Below are 18746 nucleotides of genomic sequence, written 5' to 3'. Positions count from 1 at the left end.
TTCATATATATATATATATTCATTTCATATATATATATATATATATATATATATATATTCATTTCATGTATATATATATATATATCGGTATTGTAATATTTTTATGATTATTTGTCCATTTTATAGCTCATCCCGAGTGTAACCCTTCATCTACTACACAGACGTTGGATCATTTTATTATTTCTACTACAAGAATGACGTCATCAAGGAGAGTTACGACGCGAATACAGCAACCGCCAGTCGGTCAGAACAATGCAGGTATTGTTTCTCCATCTCAACCAATATAGTCAGAGGCAGTGGAAGAGGGTCCAATCTTTCAAATTTTCAATTAGCAAGATGGAAGAAGGATATACTTGTCTTTCTCAAAAAGGAGCATATTTAATATATGAAACTGGTAATTCGCTAGCGTTTGTTTCCCACAAATATGTGGGCATGTGTCCCTTGTTACCCCCCCCCCCTCCCTAACCTCCCTGAAAGCTCCGTGACCTCTGCATGGATGATGGATGGATACATGGATACATAAATAAAAGCACGGGCGGATGGATTGATGGACGGGTTGGTATGTTTCTTAGTTAAGGAAGTTTATAAACAAAACCATCAATAAAATGTTAACAAAAATAGTGGGGGGGGGGGTGCAATGAGGGTATGAAATTTTTCGTTCTGAAATTTAACACCCATCTCGATGTGTGTTGTCAACTGTTGATCGTATTAATCCTAGCCACAAAAATATGATGTATAATAACGCTACACATTTATCATTTATTTCAGATATCCACAGTATGACAGATGACGTGGACACCACTACTTCATTATCATGGCAAATATTCATTCCGGTGGGCGTGGCAATTGTACTCATCGTGATCATTGTTATCGTCGTTTGGAGAAAACGAACCAATCAAAATACACCACCTGCTAGAGAAGAGGTAAGCCAAAGATAAACGTGATCTTTTTTATATATTTTATATTTATATTTTATATTATTTTATTTTATAGAATAGTGGTATGAATGCCCTGTTAACTTTAAGCATTATTTGTCCTAAAAATATATCCGCGGCAATTATCTCTCTTCAAGGTATTGAATTCATTTCATTTTCTCAGGAGGTCAAATCCTAATTAAGACGTACCTCTTATGGAGTAATATATAATTAACTCGCAAATCAAACCGCTCCGCCTTTTCTAGAAGATACAGCAAGGAATGAACCGTCTTGATCAGACGGTGACATGTAGTCTCGCTGTATAAGGTGGAAAGTGTTGAGAGGGGATCAAGTTGTTTGCTTTTCGTATCCAAGCTTTATACCAAGTCTCTTTTCTTAAGAAAGAAAGTATAAATAGGGATTTTTGTTACGTCTTTTTGTGAAGGGGGGGGGGGGTGGGGAGATTCTCAGTTGGGATCCGATTAGTTTCTTTTTAAAAATTATTCACACCGGCTAACTTTTTAGAAGGGAATTTATTATGGTTTGTTTTTTATGTTATATGATGGAATAGCAACTCCTACTATATAGTTACTATGACTGGATGATTTTGATGAGTATCTTATAGCGATTCAATAAAACTCACAACTGCCCCCCCCCCCCCGCTCCTCCGCATCCTTTAATTCGTAAGATTAAAGCGTACATTTCGAATGAGTCATCTGTCTTGAACAATCTTACAGAGTGAATTATCACTGTGAGGAATAAATAATTTAGAATCAGTTACTAGACGTAGACGAGGAAATTAGATCATTTATTTACAGTTCATTACTATAGCTCGCAAATATCAAATCAAATCCAAATAAAATATAATAAAATATCAAATTAAATCAAATCAAGTTGATGATGCATTTTACTGCTAGCCTCAGATCATTTGTCCTCATTGAGAAATTAATTTATTTGTTTCGATAAACATTCCCACCCCCACACACCCACCCAACCCACCCCACCACCAAATGTCTGTAAATAAATGAGGATAGTGAAAAGTTTCTCGGGAAATACTTTCAAAACTTCTAACACTTTATAGCAGGATAAAATTTGTGGACCATAGTGATGACCTGTATAAGCAACTTTGTGTCTATCAATCCGTTCAAATGTTTCTATGTCCATAGTTTAATTGATATTTCGCGGTAGATAATGTTGAATAAATTTCACTGTAAAATACGTGTGCCCACTCTAAAGATAATGTGTACATGTTACGTTATGTCAAAGACGTGATCTATCGTGAACACAAAAGGTACTTTTTTAAAGAAAAGTCACACAAAAAAGAACCTGGACACGAACAACCAAACAACCAAACGGCTGATCCCGGCCTCTCAACCCCCAGTCCCTTTGCATCGATACAGCTGTGACTGCATGTGGGATCATCGTCAGGTGTGTGAAACATGTAAGGTCCGAGTACACACAGCAAGTTGTAAGGGCTGCTATACCTAGCTGATACACGTCACTGCATAGCAATAGCAAAACATATATCGAGGATGCGTCATCGTCTCTTCTATTCATTGTTAGATCTTGTCCACCGTACTCTATACATCTCAAGCGTCTTTGCGTTGTTAAACATCACAGTACATGTCATGATAAAAGATTCGGTGGTTTGAAGTCCTTCTTAAATCTTTCTTGTTATTATTTGTACACTATAGTCGTGAATCAATCCTCGATTGATGCGATCATTTTAGAGTTCTTAGCCTATATATTCAAATGGCCTATAGCAAACCCGAGGATAAACCGCCTTAAGGCAAACACCATGGGACCCCACTTTTACACTGCGTAGTAATAGATGATCTTATATCTAACCGCGTATTATATTGTTAAGTCACTTTCTTTTTAAAATACGTTTTGAGACGTTCTTTTCAATGCCGTCAATTTTGCTTTTAAGCCCTGAACTCTGGTTTAACGATTACCGAAGGGTTTAAACTAACTTTCACTGGTAATTGGAAGGAGGCAGTGAGGTGGGAGATTCCTTCTTAAATCGTTTTCAAGATCCTATAGGACAATAGCAAAATTCGATATAAGTACAAAAGGGCTATAAGAGCCCCATGACTTTTAGATCAATAACTGATAATGGATAGAGAATAGATGGACATATACAGGGAAAGAGATTGTCTCCGTTATCTGTTAACTCAACTGTGAAGTCTGCATTCCGATCAGTGTGGGTCTATACCTCATAACAAAGGAAATCTAAAATAACCTTCATTGTAAATCTAAATAATCTAAATAAATCTAAATAAAGATGTTTTGTTTGACTCAAACGTTTTGGAAGTTTTTATCATATTTAGGGCCGGATTATTGTATCACGTTTATTTATGTCTTCAAATGAATATTATTCGTGTCATGTATTCACTTGCAAAGCTATAACAATTCTATTGCGTAATTATGTATGCTATAATAAACAACAACACAAAAAAGAAGGGGAAAAAACAAGAAGAATACAAAACAGGGTTACCCTGCCTGTTCGATCCATACGCAGGGGGTCATCCAAGTAGAATGACCGAGGTCATTACACAAGAGGTCACGTTATGGAGATAATGATTTCCTTGAGGAGGGGCAAACGGTGTTCTTTTTATGTTTTCTTTTTGGTGTACTGGGTGCGGTCGGGTGCAGGGGTGTTGTCTATCATTGACGTAATCTTTCGTAAGAGCCCCTTTACTTTATTTTAAAAAAAAGAGGAAATGAGGACGATTAAGATGTTTGCTTTTCTATTCTCATATTTTCTCGAAAAGTGAAAATATATCGTATTGACATTGAAACCAATGTCCAGCATTATTTCGTGTTCAGAGGATCCATATTTTAGATTCAAGATTTTGTAAGACCAACCTGCATTATAGCAGATAAACTTTGTCATAAATAAAGGGGGAGGGTGGGGGGGGGCACCAACAATAACGAAGCACAAGTGGCTCGATGATGTCATATTTAGACTTGACCAAGTCGTCTATCTTGTAATGTGAAGAAACGTTAGTTCCATGATAGCTCCCAAATGGGAAAACAAAAGAATTCTAATTCTAATTCCTTAATAGATTATTTAAAATATTATTTTAAACTTAACTATTGTATTTTTAAGCAGAATATGAAAGTAAATATTTGGGAGAGATATTGGCAGCCGTAGTCAAATCTATTAGGATTTGAAATATTTTTTTTTGGACATTATTATTATTGATAAGAGTATCACAGTAATTTGTACTTTGCCGAAGGGGTTAAAATAGTTTTTTCGTGTTATATTATTTAAGTAAATCTTATATTTGTCTGTATGTCTATGTCATGAGAGAAAAAAAGAAGGAAAAAAGAAGAAGAAAAAAAAAAAGGAATTTTAAGATGATTCGGGAAGTTATTCACTGTAACAGAAATCGCTATTTATCAAACAGAACAATAACGATTGTTTGAGCTTTTGTAACCTTGATCAATATTTACAAGATACCACTCAAAAAGGCATCGACACATCAATCATGGCTAGTGTGTTAAGCAAAGCACGTGTTTTTTATGTGAGAGGGTTAAAGATAATAATCCGATTACTTTTCTACAATCCTGTGAATCGTTAAGCAAATTTTTTAGTGTGTCCATCCATTTTACAAACCATGGACTATTACCAATAAAAAGATTATACAACATAAGAGGATGTGACGTTCCGATGCTTGCAGTTGTGAGATCAAAACGTGAGGCCTTACTTTTTGAAATTTACGAAACACTGGCCTTTTTTTTCAGTAGATAAGCAGTTTGTTAACATTTTTTTCTTCTTTTCAAAAATAAACTTACGTGGTCAAATGAAGATCTACTTCCAAGATCGTCTTTTTGTTTTTCCCCCAATTGAAGGTTAATTAGTGAGTGGTTATTAAATTGGATTCGATTCCCAAAATTATAATAAAGTTATAATTTAATATCACTTTGAATCAACATACAAAAAAGCAACTTGACAATTTAACTTCAAATTATTTGAAACTGACCCTTGACTTACAGTTAAGCTAATGACATCTCATGAAAAAGAAGAACTTAACTTAATTATTGGAAATGACCTTTGGTTTATAGTTAAGCTACATTGGACTATACATTGTTATGAGATTATTGGAATAAATAGCATAAAAACTTACTCAAATCAACGTAATATTTCATCTAAGTTTTTCTTAAGTGCTTTTCTGTTAGCAATGCGTACTTTTTACATGAGAGACATCTTACTGACGTATTATTGATATGACTTCTGTAAATAAAAATAAATGAAAAGTAAGTAAATCACAGGAATTGGTCCATTTTATTCAGACTGTAACATGTATTTAGGGTGTCATTAGGACATATACTCTCAACTCAATGGGATTAATCACATTTCCAGCGGCGTTATTAAAGATACTGAGGGAGGGAACAGTAACAGACTATGGGAAACACCGGCGTCATGCATCGTCATCATCGTCCTCCTAAATCACTTCCATCATCGCCATCGTTACCGTCATAGTCTTCGTTTAACCTCGCCATCTTCATCGTAGTCATCGTCACTGTAATCTGTTGTCCTCATTACCACCATCATCGCCATAACGATCATCAAAGTCATTTCTGTTGCCACCATAATTTGCTTCTTCTTCATCTTCATCTTCATCTTCATCATCATCAACATCACCATCGTCGTCGTCATCGTCATCGTCATCGTCATCGTCATCGTCATCGTCATCGTCATCGTCATCGTCATCGTCATCGTCATCGTCATCGTCATCGTCATCGTCATCGTCATCGTCATCGTCATCGTCATCGTCATCATCATCATCATCATCATCATCATCATCATCATCATCATCATCATCATCATCATCATCATCGTGATGGTCTTCGTCGTTCTCAGTAGTATCGTCGTCACCATCGTATAATCTTAATCATCACCGTCGTCGTCATCGTCTTAGATATCGTCACCGTAATCGTCTCCGTCGTCATCATTATCAGCCTCGCCATGGTTCATGTGTGATAGTTGTTATCATCGAGCACCATCATCACCATCGTCATAGTTATACTCATCGTCACTGTATTCGTCTTCGTCGCCATCGCTATAATCATCGCCTGCGTTATCGTCACCGTAATATAGTTATCATCACAGATATCGTCATCATCGCCCTCGTCTATAGATCGTAGTCATCGTCTTCGTCGTCAGCAATTTCATTATCGCCACCATCATCGTTATGACCATCATCAACTTAATCGTTGTCGTCATTATCATCACCATCATCATCCCATTCTTAGTCAACGATGTCGTCATCACCGTCGTCTTGGTTCTTATCATTCTCCTCGTTGTCATTTTGTCATCATCAACACCATACCCACCTTGATTGAAATCATTATCAATATGCAAATTTTCAACATGCAATTCATATCCCTTTATCGTCCTGCAATCACTCGTTTTTAATCTCTCGAAAAAGTGTGAACCGTTTCCAACCGAACCAGGAATTAAATTTACACCATTCAATTGAACTAAGGTCAGCAGCTACTTTCCTTCGTTAGTGAGAATTCAATCGTAGTTCCTTAGTACGTTTTTCTTCTTAAAATCTACAATATGTTTTAAATATATCTAATTTTTTATCATCTTTTTGTTCATCACAGTATGAAGCGGTGGAAAGAGAACTGAACGAAAACGGATAGATTCACATGACTGTCACCACGGCAACGGTGTCCCAGACGTGCCATAATTTTTCGAAAGAAAAAAGGAGGGAAAGGGAAACTCAGACGTTATCGAGGAAACGATGGCAATTCGATACACACTTTTTTCCCGACTTCGAGCAACCATTTTTGATTGCCTGGCTATACGACGTTATGCATGATTGGCGTTCCATAAATCAGGACAGCAGACGACAGCAGTCTCTGTATTTGACAACTTCCCGATCGATACTAAGTACAGACAAGAGCGCGAACAGAGACGGAGGGAAATATATGATTTAATGGTAATTTGTAACTGGGAATGGGTATGATTAAAAACAAAATGGAGAATTCAGAAATTGATTAAAAATCGGAAATAAGCGTCATAATTGAATGAGAGAAATTATATGAATCACAGCCAGTGTATGATGAATAAGTTTATACGAGTAGTACGGTAAACGTTGAGGAAGTTTTGATGGCTAATGCTACACTATATAGTCGGAGATAAGTAAAGCTTCCGTTTCAGATTTTGTTAAGGAACATGGTGAAAGACAATCCTGTGATGTGGGGGAGGGGGGGGGGTACGACAGGGGGTTGCGAGGGATTGAATATCACTGACATCTATCTTTATCCTAGCTCAAATGTGTTTCATAAGTACCATAGATTATGTATACTGTTATTAAGACTACCATGTAAGACGGTCAACCGTCGGCTTTTGTGTAACCTTCCAGTATTGATATCATGTTTAAAAACATGTGGATAGCGCGCTGTACATGTGCCAAACAGCGATGCGTACTTTGCACATATTCTGATGCAGCTACACATTAATTTTATAATGTGAATACCTGGAATTTACGACTCAGGTATACAATATTTTATTTTACAGATCTGTGCGCAGGGCGTGGAATGCGACGGGTAGAGACACCCATGAGCTTACAATTAACTTTCAAAGTTGAAATAAACATATCCAAGTGAAATTTACTCTTACTTTCGTTTAGTTGAAAAATAATTTATAGCAAAAATATTTCATTCATTCATGTACAAGATTCGTAGTGCAACTGGTACGTTCTGTGACGTCATATAAGATATGTTTTTGGCAAATTTAATATGCAAATAAATAAAGCTCTCACTGAGTTGTAGAGCCATCTGTTACAAACTTAAAACAGCTTAATATGTATAGGTTATATATAGTCGATATTTTTGTGATTCATTTTAGCCATACCCATACCTAATTGTTGTTTACAACATAACTAAATACATTGACACTACCTCCAATCTTACTCTCGCCCAACGAACATTATAATTTAGTTAATAATCAATCATTTGATTTGGCTTGACAAATTTGGGTTAGACAGTATTGCTCAACACTTTATAACTCACGTTTAATACCGGCTGGAAAGGATTATCAGAACATACGACAAAAATTGAATATTTAAAAAACAAAAAGCCTGCTTTGAGGCCCATTTGGTTGAAGTGAATGCGTTATGATTATTAGTGATTATCAAAGCAACTGATTGTGTCAGTTATGTGTCGCATCTGTGGTCATATACGGCAGCACGCCAAAGTATACTATAATAAATAATTATCTGCATTAATTTAAGAGGAAATATTCAATACTATTAGAAATGGCGATTTTACTTCTCAAAAGAAACATCAACACTTGGCTAGCTTGATAATTCAGTAGGAAGAATGCAGTGGCGGAGCTAGGGGTATTGGTCAGGGGGGTCGAGAATGGTCTGTATGGGCGCTTTCGACACTATCTAAGCTGAGCGCCACCAATTGGTGACGCGGGGCGTACAGAAATTTTTTGAGTAAAGATACTCCCTAGATCGCCGGAAATTACCCTTTCAAGGCCTTGCTAATTTGCAGATAAACGAAGAATAAATAGGTGTCATCGCCAACAAAATGTGACAAATATCAATAGGTAGATGAGAGCGCAATAAAAAAGTTACTACTCGCGAATATGTAAAAAGCTGAAAAGGGCGTTAGCAGTCAATTTGAGTCCGTCAGGGGGGGGGGGGGGCATCCGCCTCTGACTGTATGAACGCTCCGCCACTGGAAGAATGGGAGGTGAGTTGAGCCTAAGTCTACCAAAGTTTAACTTATTTGACATTAACAGCCAAAAATAATTTTACTCGCAGCTGTTCTACAAAACTTTGAGTATAGATAAGCCTTATAATCGAACTGGATGTTATTTACTATGTACAGAGAACACTGCTTTGGCGAGTCGAGGGGGGGGGGGGGGTGCCGTGGGAGTAATTATGGAGTATACATCCTCAGGGCCCGGGTTAACTTAGAGGGGACAGTGAAGATATTATGGGATACAGACTGCTGTAGTCCTTTTCTCTTTAATATTCTGAAGAAAGCGGCGGGCCCGATGGCATAATTAGCTCTTAGCGTCCCGACTGTTGTAGGAAAACTGAAATAAGATAATGTAACTAAAGTGATAAAACTCAACCTGAAGGTAAACGCACTTTAGTACAATATGCAATGATTAGCGACCATGATAAGGCGACTCTATATATTGATTTATCCGGAGGCTCTACAAGCAAGAGATAAATCACTACTCATCCATCACTCAATCGTGAAATTACTAACAGCCTTTGGCAGATACTCGCGTTACTCACTAAAATGATATTATATATATATATATATATATATATATTTATATATATATATTTATATATATATATATATATATATATATATATATATATATATATATACATATACATATATATATATATATATATATATATATATATATACATATATATATATATATATATATATACATATATATATATATATATATATATACATATACATATATTTATATATATGTTAATATATATATATTTATTTATATATCTAAAGTTGGTTGGTTGGCGTCTATCTTGCGCACAGTGCTCTATGTCCGGTGGACAGAGCGAATTATGTTGAGACTATATAGTGGAACACTAATAGTTGTTACTCAGAGTTTCACGCGTTGAGCGATCTTCAGACATGTCTGAAGATCGCTCAACGCGTGAAACTCTGAGTAGCAACTACTAGTGTTCCACTATATAGTCTCAACTAGTCTCAACATATTTATATATATACATATATATATATATATATATATATATATATATATATATATATTTATTAATAAATATTTATTTATATATATTTATATATCTGTATAGGATACATATCTGTAAAGGATATGACGAGTAATACAGCTGTATATTGAATATACTGTAAATTCATTATTGATTATTGATATTTTCAGGTTATTTATCGTAGGCATAGTGTAGGACTGTGGATGTGCCTAAACCGTCAATTCAGCTTTTCCCAGTGAGTATATGAACCAGTGATTCTGCATAAAGATGGGGCTTGATACATTTGACAATAACCCTCCACCCCCCCCCCCCCCCACACCACCACCACCATCTCCATACCTTAAAATAAATAGTCACACATGGACAGGGTGGAACATGTCTGTTTTGTTCAGACAACGTTCACAACTAAGTTATAATTTGAAACAACTGAATGAAGAAGAATGTATTTTGAGGGAGGGAACCATGGAGAAAAAACACACATTGGTTTGTTTATATGTATGTCTGTTCGTTGGTTTGGTATTTTTTGTATATGCATAAAGAAAAAAGTATAGCGAATGTACATAACTTGACGTGCCATAATCGTCCAGTTTATTCTTATCGCGCTTTCTTTATACAGAACACAGACAGCTGCAGGACGTGGTCTTGAAACTCGAATCAAATAGAGGGCGGCATTTACAATCGTATTTATTATCCAAATAATCCGTGGATTAATGCATTCGCAAAGTTTGTTTTCTTCTGCCGGTGATATGAAAACTTTTTGTTCCATTAGCAAAAGAGGGTATCATAAAAAGGGGAAATAACATTCACCCTCTTCCTCCGCAGGTGTTGGTTGGAGTCCCAATAACTGGGATGAAAGGTAAATATAAATAGTTTTACCAAATCAGACAGAAAGAAAGAACATGAACAGAAGAGTTCGGAAGAAAACAAGATAACAATAATAATAGGAACCGAAGCAGCAACGGTAACAATTAAAAATGATTTATGGCCTCTACGTCTATATCTTCAGAGTTCATCACATATCTGGGATATGAAGATATTTTGTAAGCAGTCTTAAATGGTATATGTGGTTATTTTATGTATCAGTATAACCAATTGTATATGTTGTTCCATTTATTGTAAAGGTAACGATTTATATATATATTATATTAAATATTAAATTATGCAAGTGAAATATGTAAGAGCGGACATATTATTTGTTTCTCAAATATATGTTTCATCTTAAATAAAATTTAAACCGATTCCTTCTATTATTATTATTGTGTGTGTCTGTGTGTGTTTGTGTGCATTCGGCTTGTTCACTTAAGGTTCGTCTAGAACGCCATACAGTGGCATTTGATCACGACTGGTCAAAACAGTCGCAACATCCGTTGCAGATAATCAGTGTAATCCCTTTGTGTAAGCAGTGGCGTGCCCAAGAAGAAGGGTATAGGGGGTGTTATAGAGCCCCTCCTCTCCCATCGTCAGACAGGGAGAAATTGGTTCAGTCGGGGGAATTTAAAACTTAGCCTGGAGAAATTAGAATTACTGCTCCATTGGCTTACACACTAAGCTTCGTCCGTCTCCGTTATGTCGCATAGATTGAACATTTGGACTATAGTACGTCCTACCAGGGACTATGATACCATTGAAAGTTTGGAATATCACGGCACTCTCAAAATTCCATATCATCACCGTTTAGATTTGAAACTAGAAGTGGAGAACCTTTAGTAGCGTAAAGCGCTAACTACCAGAAATATATGTCTGGTCTCGACGCGGCATCGCCTCGCACATTTCACCATTTTTCAATCACCTTTAATTCTCCTGTTTTGTACACCATCAGCAGATTACCTTAAGATCTTTAAACAGCTTAGCAGAAAAAAAAGAGATGATGTTAATAGCAAATATGCAAAAAAAGTAACTTCAGTAGGTCAATAATTACACATTTTGTTTCCGACAATGGTTAATCATTTGCACGGGCAGATATACGTAACTCTTAAAGTGGCGTGGTATTGTCACATAACATCACATGGTAGTATTACCATAATACCTCCATACTGACATGGTGCTCTTCACATGGTGTAGTGTCACTTCAATTCCATTAACCCTAGATTTTTTTTTCGTGGATCAATTACGCTCATGGTTACTTTATTATCGATTAGGGGGAAAAAAATAGTTTTCAATGAATTCAATAAACTTGAGGAGTGAAATTACAAACACGCTTTGCCACTGCTGAAGAAATAAATTTAAAATGAAATATAATCAATTTGAACCAAAGGACCTATACAGGTTTTTCCCCTCCATTTTTACACTACTTGAACCAACATGTCTCGACTCTGACCCCAAAAAATAACACTATATGTGCAAGGTTAAGTTAATTATATTCTTTATTTCTCTGAAGCGTTTTAAATATTTAATTTTTCGTTAAAATATTATATATATTGCAACTTTCATTTCTCCTCTCTAATGGCATGCATTGAACTGGCAAGTTCCATATTTCATTTCATGGTTTGTATTGTGTTTCATATAAATATATATTTTTTTATTTCTTTAACTTTAGTTTCAGGGCCGGGCCCTGAACCTGTTTGATATCATTAATTAATTAAATATAAAAATTAAAGTTGATTGTCTTTGATATAGTTCTCTATTCTGTGGACTAATTCATCCAAGTCCGGCCTTAAACTGGGCTTTCTCTTCATACATTCTCTCCCGAGTTGTGTCAAGAATCCATCAAATCGACAACCCATTTCTTTGAATATTAATCCCAGGGAGTAAACTTCCGAGCAAAGACCATATGGCGACTCTCCTTTCACAACCTCTGGAGCCATTTGTCCACAATGTTCTAGGACGTCTTGTTGTTCCAAAGTACCTAAATGTTCAAAGACCGGTGGCTGATTTAGACTGACCGCCCTTCCAAAGTCGATTAACGTTATTTTGGGGTCGTCATCTCTAACGAATCCAGGCATCAGCATAACATTGTCCACTTTGAGGTCACAGTGTAGCACCCGTCTATTATAGATCTCCTTAACAGCTCGAATTATGCGTAACGCAATACGCAGTGTTTTAGTTATATCCAATACCTTGGCACCGATGGCATTTTCTAATGTGGTACATCTGAGTTTTGATGGATCGCCAATAAATTCTTGGACGAGAAAGGGTACCCCTGCTTCGGTCTTGGATACTCCGTATAGCTGAGGGACGCAGTCAAGACCATTGAGGGCAGCTAAACTATTTATCTCAGTTTCAAGAACCTATGAACGAAATCAAAAACACAAAATGCTAAAATTCGACACGCCGGGGGAAACAAGCCAAAGCTAGCTTGTTTTAAGTTGGCATTCTATCAATAACATTTTAACATTAAATTAGCAACATGCGTTATTCCCATACTAAGTCCCATACGTCAATTTCCACAACATACCATTAGCCGAATGTTGAGAGATATTTCATCCTTGAAAGCAACAGTAGCGTAAGGAAGGGGGGGGGGGGTGTTACATAGTTAACTCACTCCTGGAACAGATAAAAACGTAACATTGCCAGTTGTAACGAAAAGTTGATTTGAAGAATGAAATGAGTGCCAAATTTAGTGGATGAATATGGTAACTCTATGCTCTACTTCTTCGTATTTATCTCTCGTCTAGCTCATGCATTTGCTTAAAAAGAGTGAAGGACTAGTGAATGACAGACGTGTCAGGGCAAACTTTATCAAGTAATGAAATGGAATAACGTTTGCTGGCATTTATGTTGTTCGTTAGAATGAAAGCAAGTATTACTCGTTACTTGTTAATACATCTGTCAACTGTTATTAAACCTACCTGAGATACATCTTCTTCTTCTAGTTCTTCTCTTGGTAATTTGACGGCACACATCTGATCCGTTGATATTATTTTCATCAGCCTCACTCTAGCATAAACACCCCCACCAAGAGTCTTTGGTTTCTTAAACTTGTCCAAGACGTCGACGAGGTCAGACCATTCAATGGTTTTACAAGGTAGACGAAGTTTAGCAGACGGAGTCTGGTTACCTTTGATGTGTGACAGTAATCTGGAGAGGAACATTCAAAGAGACAAAGAGATTTACTTTGCCGCAAAGTAAATTTTAAGTAAAACACAAAAAAGATCATCAATGAATGGTAATTGTTATCAACATGTAAAATTTGAAACACAGATTGTCCCAAAATTATAAACACTATGAAAAAAAATATTCCGAACTATTCCAAGACATGCTTGAATGCTTAATTGAACTTGTTGGAACCATATCAAAATTTTAAGATATCCAGTTATTTTGTTTCAGTATATCGTGGCTGTCTCCTTTCGATTATCTTGATAGAAAAGGTGTTCTTGAGTTATGATGGACAGACTTTAAGAGGAAAACACCAAGAAATGTTTTCATAAGATTTCTGAACATACAACGTTTCATAAACTGGACATGAGACAGAAATGCTAATCAATCTGCTTTAAACCGTTCGTATAAAACACTCATTTTGATAAAGAAATCGTTTGCAAGAGTTTGTCTTACTTGTCGGAGGTCTTTATTCCTGATGAAGTGTTCTTCGTTTGCTTGACTGCATTGTCACTAAGATGATTTTTTGTTTTCTGTATAGACGAAACGAAAACGACTGATAAAAAACTACCATTTTATCAACGTATATAAAGTGTATCCCTTTAACACACCAGTTCATTAATCTCTTCTCATCAACTACAAATTATATGTCTACTCACGGAAATGTGATCATCTGATTTGGACGAACATGGTTTAACTTTCGATTCTGCCGAGTCTTTCGGTGAAGTCGATTGGTTAATAACGGTTTTCTCAGCATGATGAAAGTATTGGTCAAAGCTTGGTACGTCCCAGCCAACAGTTTGTGATGATTGAACAACAGCAAGGCGATCATCATGGAAGTCGTTGTTCCAATTAGGTCCATGGTTTTCTTGGGATGGGAAGTAGCCTCCGAAGATGCCGTCTGAATCTCCGCCCACTGCAGCACCAACCTCCCATCTGTTCGATGGAGCTTGCAGAAGTCGGCCAGTAGAATCCAGTCCCTGATTTTCATATGGCCATGGGTATTGATAACCTTGGTTACATTGACTGTTTGGTCCCCAGTTAGCTGTTGCATCACATCCATTCATATAACTAGTATAACCATACTGATTTGAATTATCAAAGGTTGCATATTGGTTTCCCCCGATTGCTGCATAACCATGGTTCGTTGGCTGAGAATTATGAATTTCTGTGGCGTTGCCGAAGAGTTGATAGTTGTTATTTGAGTCAAGTGCTTGGGTATCTGTGGCCAATGGGTATGCGTTTATCGCATATTCACACACGACGCCATCTAGCAAGGTGAAGTTACTATCAGTTTGCACAAATGTCTCGGTCGATCTCAGACATTTTGATTGGTTCTCTGATTGGGCGTTGACGTTTCGATTTGCAGCGTAACCATGTCTTGGTTTCACTTGTCCCGTGCCGGTGATTGGTTGGAAGGTATTGAAATCACATCTTTGAAAGCCTCCCGAATCATTTGTTCCTCCAATTGGCTCTGTTGTTGACAACCATGGAACAATAGACGACTTCTGTTCGGCTGCGCGGGGACCTTCATTTACCAGTGACCTTACTTCAGTAGTAGATGATGCAGCAAATGCTGTAACTGGTGTCCCGCAATGGTCTGATACTGTAGCTTTGGTGGATGTATTCTGGACTTCATATGACATCGTGGCATTGGAGGAATGCTTGAAGAGAGCTGAGACCGATGGCTGTCTCAATCTACGTGATGAAGATCTCACAATTAAGGCACTGAGAGAGAAGCACTTCCTGTTGATGATCACTGAGAAGGTAGCTAGTTGGAAGGAGACGGGCACTGAGTAGCTATGGCGTGAACGAGGAGACATGTAACAGTGTGGTTGGTGGGTCATCACTTTGTACATAGGAGTTGCAGAAACCTGATGTTGAGCAGAAACTGTGACGTTAAATGTAACCTCAGGAATGGTATCATGGCATCCATGAACAAACCGACATGGATCATGGATTGAAGAAGTCATGTGACCAGCGTTTGCAGGTAAGGTGATGGAAGAGAATCGAAACTCTCCACATGACTGTGTGCGAGCCAGTGGGTAGTTACAATCTTTGACGTCCGACTCGACACGGACGGAAATCATGCTGTTGAAGATACGATCGGTGGATGTACCGAAAGCTCGCTGAGGTATCATCAAGGTTGATTGATGGATGGTATCGACCGATGATGTCATGGTTGTTGAACTATGACGTTGAAGGAGTTCAACATTGAATGGACACTCGCCTGGAGATAAGTAGTGAAGAGTGACGTCACTGATGGGTTGTGACACTGTGATGTCGGCAGGATCGGTGTCCACAATCCCGCACATGGGTTTGGTGCATGGAGGTGTTGAAGCTTCTTTGGTGACGTTAAGGAAAGGTCTGTCGAAGCTTGGCTGGTTAATCATCATCATCAAGATGTCGAGTGATGATAGAGCCATTGGTGCTGATATCTGCAGACTCATCGTCTGCTGCCGTTGTTGCTTGGTGTTATTTTGGTGCCTTTTAGTGTAGTCGAGACTTCTGCTGGTGTGGAAGTTCGAAAACTTTCCCGAAGTAAGGATTGCTGGAAAACATGGTTGGAATTCTGTTTCTTCCGAGCAGATGTTTGCAGGAGATCTAGGCATATGGTCTCCATCTTTTCGGTGAAAGCTTGAGATTGACGAGATTTTTGTTTTGGTCTCGCACAAAGAAACAGTCGAATGACTGAGGGCGCCCTGGAGCTGACTCGTGAAGGAGGAATGCAGCGATGGTAGTCTCGCTGAATATGACGTCAAAGATTCGTAGCTGGTCATATCATCATCAACATCACGTGATTTGCAGCAACAGGCAAGGTTTAGGATTACCCTCTTCCAAACTTTACGCCTATGGAGAGAAAGAAGTCATTAACTTAAACCTACAGAGTAATTGTTTGCATGACATATACAAGCACTTTACATCAAGCGAGATTACAAAATAGTCTTACTGAAATTTGCAACGGAATGCCTTAACGAACGGCATAATTGTTAATTGTTGGATGTGTCACAAAAAGAAACAATAGACAAATAATATCTACCATTGTGTGTATGATTGAATTTAGCAACCATTTTCGACTATTTAATTAAAAATAGAAAACGTATATGTTTGTTCTTGGTACAGGGAAAGGGATGAGAGGGGTTTTACTGCCTAGACAAAAATATATAGACAATCCTTCTTATTGTGGAAAAAAAAAGAAAATATTATATTTGCAAGTAACCAATTGTATCGCCGATTACCATACAAATATGATATGATGACGTAATTTAATCACTTAAAAAGAGCACTTCATCATATAGCGACTATATAATACACAAATGCGTTATACAAAGCATTATAAATATGTGTAACGAAAAGTTTGTCAGCAAAGATCACAAGAGGCTCACCTAGGGCGAGGTGGTTCATCCGAGGTAAATGGTTTCATCAGTTTACTTCCGGCTGCCATTGTCATCAACTAAATATTGAAACATCGATGAAAATATTATTAAATTTTTTACTCATTCTTTAACAAAAATATGACATCTTACTGCATGTTAATTTAGTTGAATGCATAGAAACAATAATTACTTTTTTTTCCGGTCTACTTGGATGCGTCTCCTTGAAATTCATCTAGTTTAACCATCTTACCGATAGAGTGGATAACCGAGCTGATTTTACATAAATTGTGTCTTCCGACTGAATGTGCAGGTATAATATAGTAGAAACATTGCGCTGTATCTTCTACACATTTAACAGGCCATTAGCAAAATGTTATACATTTGCCCACTGGGAGCTTAAACTACTAACAAGTATAAATGAATAAACCAGGTTAATTGTCGAAGAGCCTTTGACTGACGGAATACAGTGGAACTTGGGTAAGGGTAGAAGCAGAACTTTCTTGTTTGGGTAAATTTCTCTGCTAAGCCACCTTTTTTGAACAGAGATAAAACTTCTAATGACTTTGTTTATCCATAAACGCGGCATGTGTTATAAAATTCAATCTTCTAAAGCACAATAACCTTTCTAGTCATCTTAAGATAATCGTCATATACGTTACAATGTTTTTGACAATATACCGTTGCAGGGGTGCAACCAATTTTCTTTTTGTACTGGGTGGGGGGGGGGGGGGAGACAGATGTTAATTCGTCCAGGTGCGGGGTCTGATGCATGGTTTCCCCTTCCTTTTGAGAAATTGTGGAAAAACGGAGTGTGCTTGGATGCCAAATGGTGTCATACTTTGCAACTTTTGAAATGATGTTGAGAAATGTCTATACTGTTTAGGTTGTACCATTTACACATAATTATATTGATATATTTATGTACTTAACACTAGACGTTTTGCAATATTCTGTCTGTCAGTGGGAGAGGAGGGGGGGGGGTGATTCACTCTGATTTTTCTATAGTGGCAGAAGTAAACGCAGTGGCGCCCTTGACCCTTCCATAAAGTATATTTCGTAAATTCCACTTCCAATATGAAACGTGTCCCTAGCCTATAGAGACTGAGCCTGCTGTTTGTAAGCGTCATTTTAATGTACAGGCTTATTAAAAATATATTAAAAGTATTGAATGATATTTTGTCACATATAATATGGTATTTTGGTGGTTCTTTGAGAAAATTGAAATGGTGATGAAGGCATCAACAGACAAATCCTTTAGTGTTAACAACAGCGGTTTCTGTTCTTATTAATAGCTGTATAAAATGGTCGTTTTGAAATAAGACTAGCCTACCTTTCGTTAATATACTTACCAGAAGTGCTGAAATGAAATCTTCTTGAGAAAGGTGAGAAATCGCTGGATTATATATCGCTTGTACGCAAATATACACTGTGTTCGCTTTGCTACGCAAATAGAACTGGTAGTAGGTATACAGTAAGGTAACCGTGATCTTCATTGTGTCTTTTTCATTGTATGTGACGTCACGATGGATAACTCGACGCAATCTCCAAATTACCATAATTTAATGCGCGCGTATGATCGCATACCGTCTTACTGTTAACTACTTCTGTATGAAAAGTGTTCAACTACATGACGCAATACCAGAGCCATATATAGACTAAATATA

The 18746-nt window shown here is 37.2% G+C and overlaps 2 protein-coding genes across 8 annotated transcripts in view; one reads left to right on the top strand and one right to left on the bottom strand.

Moving 5' to 3' along the window:
• The window catches only part of LOC139962978 (uncharacterized), a 39341-nt gene extending 30132 nt beyond the window's left edge, over window positions 1-9209 (top strand). For all 7 annotated transcript variants that reach the window (XM_071963417.1, XM_071963415.1, XM_071963414.1 and 4 more), the window contains exons 4-6: window positions 127-258; window positions 769-923; window positions 6534-9209. In XM_071963417.1, the coding sequence (XP_071819518.1) occupies window positions 127-258; window positions 769-923; window positions 6534-6572 (326 nt within the window). In that variant the 3' untranslated portion in view covers window positions 6573-9209. The remainder of the gene's footprint in view (window positions 1-126; window positions 259-768; window positions 924-6533) is intronic.
• Window positions 9210-11982: 2773 nt separating this feature from the next.
• Window positions 11983-18531, bottom strand: LOC139962972 (uncharacterized). The gene is made up of 6 exons (XM_071963397.1): window positions 18432-18531; window positions 17092-17159; window positions 14365-16555; window positions 14162-14238; window positions 13459-13687; window positions 11983-12897 (listed from the first exon to the last, which is right to left on the bottom strand). The coding sequence occupies exons 2-6, from the start codon at window positions 17154-17156 to the stop codon at window positions 12262-12264; spliced, it is 3198 nt and encodes a 1065-aa protein (XP_071819498.1). The 5' UTR covers window positions 17157-17159; window positions 18432-18531; the 3' UTR covers window positions 11983-12261.
• Between the last annotated feature and the right edge of the window lie 215 nt (window positions 18532-18746).

This window comes from Apostichopus japonicus, chromosome 21 (genome assembly GCF_037975245.1).
Source record: "Apostichopus japonicus isolate 1M-3 chromosome 21, ASM3797524v1, whole genome shotgun sequence".
In the NCBI taxonomy this organism is placed as follows: Eukaryota; Metazoa; Echinodermata; class Holothuroidea; order Aspidochirotida; family Stichopodidae; genus Apostichopus; species Apostichopus japonicus.
This window is presented reverse-complemented; position numbering and strand designations above follow the sequence as displayed.

What these genes read in the sequence shown, in the direction of transcription:
- LOC139962972 (XM_071963397.1), bottom strand. Translation starts at nt 17,156, where the DNA reads ATGACAATGGCAGCCGGAAGTAAACTGATGAAACCATTTACCTCGGAT. An exon ending in AATCAGATGATCACATTTCC is followed by an intron (nt 14,239 to 14,364) that starts GTGAGTAGACAT and finishes TCGTCTATACAG; the next exon opens with AAAACAAAAAATCATCTTAG. An exon ending in AAGAAGAAGATGTATCTCAG is followed by an intron (nt 12,898 to 13,458) that starts GTAGGTTTAATA and finishes TTTCGTTCATAG; the next exon opens with GTTCTTGAAACTGAGATAAA.